At 32.7% G+C, this 13742-nt stretch overlaps 1 protein-coding gene across 2 annotated transcripts in view; it reads left to right on the top strand.

The window, feature by feature from the left end:
- Window positions 1-13742, top strand: part of Cals (calsyntenin 1) — a 292310-nt gene that overhangs the window by 243464 nt on the left and 35104 nt on the right. For both annotated transcript variants that reach the window (XM_089108431.1, XM_089108432.1), the window contains exon 15: window positions 6269-6482. In XM_089108431.1, coding sequence (XP_088964557.1) covers window positions 6269-6482 — 214 coding nt within the window. The remainder of the gene's footprint in view (window positions 1-6268; window positions 6483-13742) is intronic.

The following is a 13742-nucleotide window of genomic DNA, read 5'->3' as shown; positions in this document are numbered from 1 at the left end:
CATACACACACGAAAATTTTATATTATTTTAGGAAAGTAGAATTGATATGTTCACAGACAAAGAAACTCTTACACACACAAAAACTCACACACACACACACAAAAAAACTCTAAGCTAAGACTCTAATCTAAAACTCTAAATTCTTAGCTAAAACTAAACTAAACTATAACTCTAACTGAAACTCAAAGGTAAAACATCAAACTCTTAACTAAAACTAAACTAAAATAGAACTATAACAAAAACTATAATAAAAAACTATAAAATATAAAATAAAAATAAAATAATATATAAAGAAAATAAAAACTATAATATAAAATATATATAATATTAAATAAATATAAAATAGAAATATAAATTAAAATAATAGGTAAAAAAATCAAACTATTATATAAAATTAAAATAAACTATAACTCTAATAAAAAAAACTATAAGATAAAATTCTAAAATCTTAAATAAAACTAAACTAAACTAGAACTCAAATTAAAACTTCAAGCTAAGACTCAAATGTAAAACACCAAACTCTTAACTAAAAATAAAATAAAACTCTAACTGAAACTAAAAGTTAAAAAAATCAAACTCTTAAATAAAATTAAACTAAACTAGAACTCTAACAAAAAAAACTCTAAGCTAAGACTAAGCTAAAACTCTAAACTCTAAAATAAAATTAAACTAAACTAAAACTCTAACAAAAAATATAATCTAATAATATAATCTAAAACTATAAAATATTAAATAAAACTAAACTAAACTACAACTTCAACAAAAACTCTAAGCTACGACTCTAAGCTAAAAACTCTAAACTCTTAACTAAAACTAAACTAAACTAGAACTCTAACTGAAACTCAAAGCTAAGACATCAAACTCTTAACTAAAATTAAACTAAACTAGAACTCTAACACAAACTTTAAGCTAAGACTCTAAGCTAAAACTCTAAACTATTAACTAAAACTAAACTAAACTAGAACTTCAAAAAAAAATCTAAGATAAAAACTCTAAAATATTAACTAAAACTAAACAATAACTATAAGTTAAACTCAAAGTTAAAACATCAAACTCTTAAATAAAATTAAAGTAAACTATAACTATAACAAAAAGCGGCGCATTCCTGCGGCGCATCTCTGCGGCGCATCCCTGCAGCGCATCCCTGTGGTGCATTTTAGTGGTGCATTCCTGCGGTGCATTCTTGTGGCGCCTTTCTGTGGCGCCTCCCTGCGGTGCATCACCCGACCTGCGGCGATTCCCCTGCGGTGCATCCCCATGTGGCGTTTTCCTGCCCCGCGGCGCTTCTCGGGCCCGGGGGACCTTTGAGGACCGGGGGGAGGGCCTCTGGGGTCGGGGGGGCCCTTTGGGGGCCCGGGGGCCCTTTGCGGACCAGAGGAGGGCCTTTGCGGGTCGGCGGAGGGCGTTTGGGGGGCTGGGGCTCTTTGGGAGCTTGGGGGACCTTTGAGTACCGGGGGCTTCCTTCGGGGTTGGGGTAGAGGGATCGGAACCCTTTGGGGTTGGGGTAGAGGACCTCACAACACTGTTCAAATGGAACTTGTGTATTATAACGACCAAAGAGTTTCACCCTCAAATTCTCGTCTAAAATCCCTTCTAAAATGTTCTTTCAAAATGTCTCTGACTGTTTCGCCGAAATATCCCCATAAAATGGATAAAAAGGTTTCGCCCAAATAATCCCTAAACGTAATTTCAGCGTGTTCCTTTTCTTTGGCATCTCTGAGCTAACGCATTTCAAATTTCTATGAAACCCTTTCCTACGTTAATCTCTTCATCTCATAAATTTTCCTAGCTAAAATATTATATTTTATTTAGAATATCAATTTATCTCTCCGACTTAAAGCTCCGTGAAGCCGTGTTTAAAAATAGAATTTCTATCTCTTTAGACTCCCGCATAATTCCAAGATAACAAGTGATGTCATTTATAATTCCTGACGCTAAAGATCAATGAAGCCCTATTTAAAAATAGAATATTAATTTTTCTCTCTGACCTAAAGAACGTTTATCCCTCAGACCTAAGATTGAAGAAGCCAGAGTGTTTCTTAATTTCCCCTTCGTGAATCAATAATTTTCCCGCCGATTATGTAAATCAATTCCCCTAGCGATTATGTAAATCAAGTTCTCAGGCCAGGTTCACCTAAAGATCAATGAAACCATAATGTTTCTTAATTTCCCCCTCGTGAATCAATAATTTCCCCAAGCGATTATGTAAATCAAGTTCTCAGGTTAGGTTATCCAAACAATCTCATAACATTCGCGTCGAGCATGTCCATTCTCACTGACAACGAACAGACATAAATCATCCATAAAACAGACATGAAAAACATCAAATAAATCGAACAACACACATAACCATCCATGAAAACAGACATTAAAGTGACAGAGTTCCTGTTTTTCCATTCTCACTGACAAAAACCATAAAAACAGACATAAATGTGAGAAAGTTCCTGTTTTTCAAATTCTCACTGACAAAAACCATAAAACATCCATAACCATCCATGAAAAACATCAAGTAAATTGAACAACACACATAACCATCCATGAAAACAGACATAAAAGTGAGAAAATTCCTGTTTTTCCAAGTGAGAAAAATTCGATTTTTCCATTCTCACTGACAACGAACAGACATAAAAACATGCATAAATTATGTAAAAAAGTTGTAGGTGGCAGCAGGGGTGAGCAATGGGGCTGGAACCCCCTTTCTACTAGCGTATTAGAAAACATGAGATAATCATAAAAATCTTGAAAAATAGGACAGGGGAGGAATGAGAACGGAGCCCCCCCCCCTTCTTGTTCTCCTACCTGATATAGGTTCATTTTATTTATGATAACAATTTTCAATCGTACCTGAAATCCAATGCTTTAACTCACTTCAATGGCTCTTTTAAGCAGTGTGGAAGACCGAACTCAAAATACATTGGGCTGGGACACTTGATTGTAAAGAAGAAAATAAACTGATTTAATTAAAAATTAGTCATAAAAAAAACTACCAGCCCAAGAAAACGTGCGTACTGTCAGGAAAAGGGGGTAAACACCTTTTGTAAGAGGCGCGATCTTGGTGAAAATTATATTAATCTGCATCAAAATTTTAGGAATGGGTTTAAACAAAAAACGCAATGGGGTCAAAAAAAAGATATAGCTTATTTTTACTTAATGATCATACACTCGACGGGCTTAAAGTAAAAAACTAAAAAAAAAATTCAAATTCTGATGAACAGTATCTATTGTGTAGGATGTTGAATTGCGCTAGACCCTTTGGATCATATAAAAGTATTATGTTGAACGCAAAATTAAAATTAATTAAATTATTAAATTTAATAATTACTTCATATGAATAAAATCAGTGTATCTGAAATTCCTCACTTCTGACGAGGAAGAAGTTAATTTTATAAAATTCAAATCTGACGCGTTTTTCTACAGCTGTCTCGAAAAATTTTAATCGTTGCCAACAAGTTGTAGTGATAAAAGAATTTGAATTGATGAATAAAAAAATAAATAAAAAAAGTTATTGAAAGAAAGTGCAAAACGTAGTATGTACGAAAACCTAGTTGTATGAGCTAAGGTTAAAAGATCTTGCTTCATAAATGCAACTTATTTTTTCTTTTCAATATACTAGAAATTTGTAATATTATTTTTTAGACTATCGGCTATGTGTGGCATCTATAAAAAAAAAAATAGTTGCCCTTAAAAAATGTAATCGTTTGTTTATTATTAAATAAAAAAACAAGTTTTTTTCACTGAAAGTAAGGAGCGACATTAAAACTTAAAACGAACAGAAATTGTTCCGTATATGAAAGGGGTTGTCCCATCCTCAACGCCTCGCTCTTTACGCTAAAGTTTTTTATTGTTATAAAAAACAAAGTTGTGAGAAAGTCAAACTTTAGCGTAAAGAGCAAGGCGTTGAGGAAGGGACAGCCCCTTTCATATACGGAATAATTTCTGTTCGTTTTAAGTTTTAATGTCGCTCCTTGCTTTCAGTTAAAAAAACTTGTTTTTTTTTATTTAATTTTCGAACGTTTTTGAATAAATGCAGGTTTTGATCTTGGCTCACTTTACATGAATAATTAAAACAAAATTTTCATATTAACTTACTTTTATTTGGTTAAATAGCTTTCTCGAAACTTGTTTCATTTTATTTACGAACGTTTTTATTAGTAATAAATATACGTAACTTACGAATTAACTTACGTAACGAACTTCTATATTCATATATTTTTAATACGTATATTAGGGGGTTCGCCCCCTAGTCAATACCTTGCTCTTTAAGCGAAAGTTCGAATTTAGTTCCAATTCTTTAAAAATGACCCCTTAATCACAAACGCCGTTAATTAGAATAGATAGCTCATATGAAAGTACTAAAAAATCTTTGGCTTAAAGAGTGAGGTATTGACTAGGGGGTGAACCCAATCATATATGTAATATTTTCTCTTCGTTTAAAGTTTTGATGTTGCTGCTGTTGCAGTTGTTTTTTTATATTTAATTTCTGATCTTTTTTTAAATAATGCTGGGAAGTCCGGCGTCCCCTTCATAGCAATGTCCCTTCCCCCATGAAAACTTCCTTCATGGAAAGATCCTTCTATATAACCCCTGACCCCAGGCACGTACGCAGGAATTTGTTTCAAGGGGCCCAATTTGTTTCGGGGGTGGGGGGGCCAAATCCTTCAAACCCATTATTCTGTGAGAAAAATCAGAAAATTATGGGAAGATGAAAAAAATCGTGAGATTTCGGGGGGGGGGGCGGGCCCGGAGGCCCCTCCTGCGTACGTCCCTGCCTGACCCCCCCCCCCCACCAATACCAGGAAAAATCTCCCCTGAAAACGTCTGTACTGTATACTTCCCAATAACCAATACTATATGCTAACATTGGGAAAAGTTCATAACTTTCAGCCCTCCCTCCGGGAGTTCCTGGGGATTAAGTCTTCATTAAAGACATACTTATTTTATTTTCGAACTTTCTGAATAAAATGGCTATCTCAAAATTTTGACCAGGTGACTTTGGGGAAACAATTAGCGTGGGAGGGAGCATAGTTGCCCTCCATTTTTTTTTGTCACTTAAAAAGGGCACTATAACTTTTAATTTTCGTTCCAATGAGCCCTCCCACGATATTCTAGGACCACTGGGTCGATACGATCACCCCTGGGGGAAAAAAAATAAACACGCACCCGTGATCTTTCTTCTGGCAAAAAATGGAAAATTCCACATTTTTGTAGATAGGAGCTTGAAACCTCTACAGTAGGGTTCTCTGATACGCTGAATATGATGGTGTGATTTTCATTAAGGTTCTATAACTTTTAGAGGGTCTTTCCCCCTTTTTTCGAAAATCAGCCAAATTTTCTCAGGCGCGTAACTTTTTATAGGTAAATTAAACTTGAGAAAAATTATATATTTGAAATCAAAATTAAAATTTGATTCTTTTTATGTATCTATCGGTATCAAGATTCCGTTTTTTAGAGTTTTGGTTACCATTGAGCCGGGTCGCTCCTTACTTACAGTTCGTTACCACGAACTGTTTGATTTACTGTGAATTTATATGTTTTGTTCTCTGCTAGACCCTAAACTTTAAGCCTAGTATGGAGCCATATTCTACATGTAGTCGGGTTAGCCAGTACTGAGCTATCTGGCTCTGTATGTTAAGTGCAGTAAGAACGTTTCTAGTTCTTCTCTTTGTTTGTAAATGATAATTACCTGATGTTTTTTTTTTACTAAGCTGTTGGTGTTTCAAGCAAAATTACTTCCTTCGTGTAAAACCATGAAGGCTAGAAAAATCTGCTTTTATCTTTTAAGTCAGAATGCAAAACTGAATTATGAAACTTTTCCAAAAAAATTAAAAAGTACTGTAACAAAATTTGCAGGCAACGTAAAATTTAGAACTCAATTTCAAACAAGAATGATGTATTGTAGTTCTTGAACCACGACAAAGTTCAATTTTGTTTTAGTGGAACTGAATTGCCTCTTCGAGGAACAATTATCCTTCAATGGGAATCATAGGGTTCTAATATAATTAAAAAAAAAAATTAGCACAAAATACCCTGAGGAATGCAGTAGCGTAAAGCTGTGTTTCTTGGCTATATTAACGAGGGTTAATATAAGGGTAAATTAAGAGGGTTATCTATATTAAAGAGGAGTGGCACTCTTTAGGTACCTTGAGACGTGCGGGTTTCAACCATATAACCAAGTTTTACCCGCGGCTTCATCCGTAACACTGTCACAAGATAAATTATATTGTAATTAGACTTATTAAAAATCTCTAATCTTCTTTTTTTTTCTAGTTGAATGTCTTACACCCAACACCAACAAGCCCTGCATCATCCCCATCTACAAAAGAAATACCATCCGCAAAAATTATATCACACAGACTCACCCCAATACAGCAGGCAAAATTGGAAATGGCAAAACACCATGTTGATATCCCCCAGCCGTTCTCTGATCTATATTATTCATCTCAAAATGGGCACCTGTCAAGTGGCATGGCCCAAGGAGCAGGTCAGTTTTTTTTTTTTTTTTTTTTTTTTTTTTTTTTTTTTTTTTTTTTTTGCATACTGCTAACGACTCGCCGCCGCACAAAACCGCCTCAAGCCTACGAGGGAAAAGTTTGTCAGTTGGCTATATTTACCTCCATTCCTTCAGGAAGAAGGTCTTGCGACAGACAGGATTTGACCACGGTCCTCGGAGTATTCAATTGGGGGGAGGGGGGCATTGTATAGACGGGTGACAAAATCTTGTGAAGTTTTGTTGAAAATGTTTATTAAGGTTTAGAAAAATTACTGGCGAAAATTGACTAACCTGATGCTCCATTTTTTCAGGCCATTGTCTATTAGCCATGATACACGCCAGCCGGGACAATGTGTAAGATACCTAATTTATAAATTTTGACTTCAGACAGGTTGAGAATTTTCTTTTACCTTCTGGCAATTATAATATGTTGAAACGATACGACTACGGACTGTTTGACAAGAGTTTTTTTTTTTTTTTTTGTCTCTGTTCAGGAACGCTAAAGTTATTATGTAAACTGCAAAAATATTTATGGTATCCGAGCAATAATTTGAATCTTTTAATTGAAACTAGAAAAATGCCTCAAAGTTTTTAAATTTTTTTTTTTTTTTTTTTTGTTAAGTTCTAACTACCAAACGCGGGATGTATTTCCATACAAAAAAATTTCATTTTTTTATTTTAATTTTCAGTTCAGTAAAAATAGGGATCGGGTCTCAATTAAGGATGAAGTTAATGTGAAGGTGAGATGAGTAGGACATTAGAAAAGTGTGTTATACGACGGAGTTTTAGGAAATGTTGAAAATGATGAGAGAATTATGATAATTCACAAGGGGAAAAAATATTTATTTAACTCAGAACGAGTTTTTATCATAATAATAGGGCTGAAAAATAATATATAACAGTAAAAAAAAAAATGCTGCTCGTTTTTTTTATATAAAAGTAAAAAGCTGCAGGTGTGCAGGTTGATGGAGATGAGTTTCTGGAATATGGATGTTTACCAACTTAGATATAAGGTATTGAAAAATTGTAAATACGATTTTAATCGTGCCCTCTGATTGGTGATTGATAAGCATATGTCCTCTTAGACTCCTTCACCTCTTAGCAGTTGAAAGTATCTTTTTTTGGGGTATTTTCTTTGAAAAATACCTCTTTTAGCATCTTAATTAAAAAAACAGATAAAGAACGACAACTTTGTTCCCCTGGATTTTCAAAAATACATCCCCCCTCCCCGTTAAACGAGTGAATAAAAATAATTTGATAATGGCAGGGTGTCTATTAACTGGGTCGTTTCTAATTTATCCTGATAGATAAATATACCAAAATTTTTTTTTTCTAAAACAGAACAATTTGCAGCTTTTTCTCACAATTATAATCCTTAATACTCCAGTTTCTTACTAATTTTACGTGTGTTTAAAGAACATCACTTATTTTAGAAAAAAAAAGAAATGCTTGTATGTTCTCCGTGGGCAACGTGAAAAAATAAAATTAAATTAATCACAATAAATTGATTTGATGTGAGAAAATTGTCGCATAACGCATTTTTACAGGTGTTTAAATTGCCTGGGGATATTACGAAAATTCCAGTGAAACACTAAGAATGGTAATAAAAGTGTGTGTAGTAATTTCAGAGGTATTAACTTAATTTCTGTTGGAAGCAAATTACTAATTATAATACTTATCAAACAGTTCGTGGTGACGAACTGTAAGTAAGGAGCGGCCCGGCTCAATAGTAACCAAAACTCTAAAATAAAAAACTTTAAAGAACCCCTTCCGTATACGGAATAATTTCTGTTTTTTCTGTTCGTTTTAAGTTTTAATGTCGCTCCTTACTTTCAGTTAAAAAAACTTTTTTTTTCTTTTTTTTTTAAGAGTTAGAGATGATGCACATAAAGTGTTAGCACAATTGAAAAAGGTTAGGGTGAGTAAGGAGATAAGCCTTTGGATTAAGATTAGGATTTTAAAAGCCATGATTTAAGTTAAGTATGAAACTTAGATATGTTGAAGCCTTGTAGAAGGTTAACTAGAGGTTTCTCTGGGAACTGTGCAAAGATAGTTCTAAGAGGGTGGAGGGTGGAGACTCAGGTGGGTTGTTGCAGTGATGAGTTTTCAGTAGCTGTATCACTAATACGCCTTCCTTCTCTTGTCTTTAGTTCTTTCCGTTTATTCTTTTTTCCAGTTTTTCATTTTTCCTTTTTTGGATGTGTTGAGCCTTTGCTTGAAGTTAAATTGTATCTTAACTTTTCAATGCTTAATTATCAATGACCAATGTTTTTGTTTTACTTTTTTTTTCTTCACGTTGAGGTATTAACTTTTATTTCTTTAATCTTACATTCTATTACTTTTATCTTATTTAATAATGAAGTACGTATTATTATTTTATTTTATTATTATGTACTTATTTTTCGTATTCTCTTTTGAACACACGAAACTAAGAGCCATCCAAGTGCTTCACTGCTAATTAATTTAAATATTGAAACTAAGTGTGTTTTAGGCTTCCGAACGGCTCATGTCCGCGAGGATGAGACCTTCAGATCCTCCCCAACTGCTCCCCCCTGGCACATCACCCTTAAATTTTATTCAAATGCTTGGTTTTTGTTCCTACAATATTACCCCCCACCCCCCTAAGTAAAGTTTTGCTGACATTCCTAGGCTTGTGCAGCATTAATTCGGGATGAAGATTTACAGAAAACTTTCTTATTCAATTTTTTATAAATAAAATGCTTTGGAATAGAAAAAAATTGAAAACTCGTCCCACGCTTGATAGGGATAGCAAAGAGTTTAAATTTTTTATTTCTTTTTTATTATAGTTTTTGTCTTAAATTTTTAAATTTTTTTTTTCAATTCAGATACCATGAAGTGATATTCACGTGCATTTCTAGTTAGAGATTTCTAGACACATTTCTGTCCAGGAATAGTTTCCGTCCTCATGTAAAGTGGGGTGCTTGCCCGCAACAACTAATAGCTAGGCACCTGGTTCTAGAGTCTAACACTATAGATTTACCGGTTCTAAGCTCGTTCCTCCTGAAAAGTGGAAAATACTGATGAATGTTGAATAAAACTATTGATAATTTTAAATTTAAATCAGTTGTAATAACTAGATCAATCAAAAATAAATTGAACTTTTATTAACTTCAAATCAAATTTTAAAGTTGAGTTAAAATTTATTAATTGAGCTATTTAAAGCTAATTATAAAATTAATAATTATATTGCATATAATACTGATGAAAATAAATCTGTTTCAAAAATACTACCAAAAAAAGGATTCCTGGAAGTTTCAACAAATCAAGCTACCTTGTTTGAATTTTTAATTATTCCCCCTTTTTTTTGTCGAGTTATATCTTAGATAATTAAGACAAGATCTCTTTACCTTCAGTAAGGACCTGTTTTATTAATTCCTTTCTTTAGAAGTCATTACTTCAGTTCACACCAAATTTGTTCCTTTAATTAAAACTTTTTTTAATTAAAACCTTTTCATTAATTCTGTCTGTATTTTCTTATTTTCTACCTTACAAAATCCTATTTGGGATTTCGCACTCTAGCTCATCAAACAGTAAGGTTTTTTTTTTGTTGCTATATTTATCATCTTACTTCTAATGCTGTTATGGCTTAGAAGGCTTGTTATGGCTTAGAAGGCTTGTTATTGTCTAGAAGGCTTGTTATGGCTTAGAAGGCTTGTTATGGCTTAGAAGGCTTGTTATGGCTCAGAAGGCTTGTTATGGCTTAGAAGGCTTGTTAGAAGGCTTAGAAGGGTTAGTTAGGCTAACTAAAGGCTTGTTATGGTCTTTCTTATCTTTTTTTGTATTTTTATTATGATAGATTGGACCGATGTTTTTTTTTTATTATTTATATATATATATATATATATATATATATAAATATATATATATATATATATATATATATATATATATATATATATATATATATATATATATATATATATATATATATATATATATATATATATATATATATATATATATATATATATATATATATATATATATATAATGGCTATTCATTAGAATGTAGCCACTCCACTGCAAGACAGATTTTTGTAACTATATTTTTTTTGGGGGGGGGGTTTGTAACTTATTTTAGGTTTTTTTTTTTTTTTTTTTTTTTTTTTTTTTTTTTTTTTTTTTTCATAAATTAAATTGAATTGAAAGAATGGTGTTCATATGTATGTCTGGCTGGATTTCCATGCCTGAAAAAAGGGAGGGTTATATATCCGTGTTTATATATGTAAGTCTTGCTCGGCATACATATGAACGCCAATTCAGTCAGACATGAAAACTAAACTGCAATACGACCAAAAAACGTACGAAAACTTACAACAGATAAGAGCTCAACTTAGCATTTCAAAAACTTGCTTAAGATATAAATCATTTAAAAAATATTAATCAGTCCTGGAGAATGAAATATAAAGATGAAAGAAGGATAGAGAAAAATAGATTGAACGGGAAAGCAAATGTCTTGAATCAGCTTGAGCTAAGCAACTGAAAATGTTACGTTACCTGCAATAGAGTTCTGTTTCCACTTTTCTAGTACTAATCAGTACTTTTATGCTTAAAAGATTTGAGACTATTATTATCCTGTGATTCTAATTTTACCGAAAATAATTCTACACGAAGGTATAAAAATAAAAAAACATTAATAGAAACAGGTCAAGTCCATGCCTAAATAAAACCGGAGAAATGATACAGAATATAAAGACTTGAGAAAAAAAAATCGGAATTCTTCCGAATTCCTTTAATTCAGCTGAGGTAATAGATGCAAGCTGTTATATTAATTATAATGCAAAAAGACATTGAAAAATGGAAGGAAACAAACTCCTAAATTAGGTGAAAGCAAATTGAAAATTTGCTTTCACTCTTCTAGCATTATTCAATCCGTGGAAACTTAATGAACTTTAAAATCAATGATCTTAAAAACTTAGGACTGCCATTATTCTCTGCTTTAAAACTTAATAATAATAAAAAAATACAGGATGAAAGTCAAATAGAAAAAAAAATTCAAAAAAGAGGTCAACTTCATGACAAGAAAACAATAGAAAAAAAGGAATAAAAATTCTTTACGAATTTCTTGAATCCTGCTGAGATAATAGGTGTAAGATGTTGCAAAAATTATAATAAAGATTGTTCGTCTTTTCTCTCTTCTAGAAATGCAAACTGCTTGTACCGTTAACTTCAGTTAGTACAACCAGTAACCTCGTTCAGTGCTGCTTAATGCTCATATCAAGTCCCCACCTTAAGAAAATAAGGAAAAATAAACAAAAGATTAGTAGGACGAAAAACACGTAGGGCTAAAATAAATTTTATTCCGATTTTTATAAATTTCTTAAATCCACTTGAAAATGTGTATTTTCTTCAGCAAAGATCATTAATATTTTCCCTCCTCTAGTATTAATGAAAGCTTTTCAACTTGAGTCTTTCATTATTTTCTGCTTTCAAACTAAAAAAAAAATAAAGACGAAAGCGGAAAGAGATTAAAAAAATTGGCCAAGCCTTTGACGTAATTAAACCAGAAAAAAAGAAGGGTACAGAAAAAAACAAGACTTACAGTTAAAAAAAAAATAAAAAACCACTTATAATATAAATTTAATTGTGTTCTTGTGAATTCTTTTAATCCTTGTCTAGATCAAGGCCGTACCCAGAATTTTTTTTCGGATGGGGTTTTACTCAAAGATTTTTTTTTTTTTGGGGGGGGGGGGTTACACACAAAAAAAATAAAAAAACGCATAAAAAATTTGTTTATATCCATTTTTGTTACGTTTTTATGAGTCAAAAAAACTTTTTGGGAGGGGTTTCAAACCCTCCTAACCCCCCTCCGGGTACGGCCTTGGTCTATATATTAGACAGAAAATGTTGTATCATTCATAACGAAACTGATCCCGCCTCTCTCTTCTTCTATTGCTCTATGCTTTTACCATCAACCTCTATCTGCCTTTTTGATAATGTCTATTTACACCTTACCTCAGCTCTGTTGCTATGTTTCTACCTCTACGCTCTTCCCCTGTTTCTTATAAATTACAGTTCAGTAGGAATAAATCCATTTATAAGATAGGGAAAACAATGACACAATTTCTGGATATTTCGGGCATATAAACTGTGATCATCCTCAGTTTATCTGCGGAGGACTGTCACTATGTATGTGACCGAAATATCTAGATATTTTGTCATTGTTTTCACTATCTAATAAAAGGATTTTCACTGTTTCTTCTGCAGAGCTTCATGTTTTTAACCTTAATATACCTTTTTGTGCCTTTACGCTCTTCTTATAATTTTTGTCTTTTATTGAATTTTATTTATCTTTTAATTTTTTTGCTGTTTTTTTAATTGGTTTTTAATTGGTTTTGTTGACTTTCCGCGTTTGTTTTTTGGATTATTTCTTCGGCATTTTTCTTTATTATATTATTTTGTTCGTGCTGAAGAAGAGAGGCGGCTGTTCTCTCGAAATATTGGCTTCGTGTGTTTCTTCTGTATTTTCGTTTGGCCTTTAAAAAACCCATTCTTGATCGTTTTCTTTCTTTGTGTTTCTATTTGCCTTTTTATCTTTAACCTTCTTTTACCTCTAGGCTCTTCAGCTAATGTTCTAGCTTTGAAACGGCTTTGGCATCAGGAATCGCATTTTTCGTGTAAATAGAATTCTTTTGAAATTACTTCCTGTCTAAATAGAAAAATTGTCACTCTTCTTTTTCCACTTTTGTCCTGGGTCTGTTCCAGAATCCAAGTATCATTAACGCTCATTAATTACCGCTGATGGGAGGAGCAAAATATAGCCGAGGAAACCAAACACAGTGGACTCAATTGTGTTGGCAGAGACGGGGTGTCCCCTAAGATTTTGAATAATGCCTTTCTTTTATTTGTATTGAAAGACATTGAACAAAATTTATTGCCCCTACCCCCTAAATTTTAAGAAATACTATCTTGTGTCTATGTCAGTTAAAGAAAAATTAAGAAAACCCCCTCCTTGAATTTTCGTTAATTAGTGCCTCTAACCGAGCAGAAATTAGACCTAGGAAATATGTTGCCTAATGTCACCAATATAGACCCAAAACCCTCCTTAAAATTGAGAACATCTGCAGCATACTGAGGGGATATATTTTCCCTAAATGTTATACATACTCGTTCAAGTGGACGTATCCATTTCCGGGTACAAATAGGAAAATAATATGCACAATTTAGAAAATAGCTTTTGTTCTAAATCTAATAGAAAAGTGGTCGTAAGATCGAAAGCTAAAGTATTTG

Source organism: Artemia sp. Qi Xiang Cuo, chromosome 3, assembly GCF_049724085.1.
Source record: "Artemia sp. Qi Xiang Cuo chromosome 3, ASM4972408v1, whole genome shotgun sequence".
Classification (NCBI taxonomy): Eukaryota; Metazoa; Arthropoda; class Branchiopoda; order Anostraca; family Artemiidae; genus Artemia; species Artemia sp. Qi Xiang Cuo.
The sequence above is the reverse complement of the archived record's forward strand: the minus strand, read 5'-3'. Positions and strand labels throughout refer to the sequence as shown.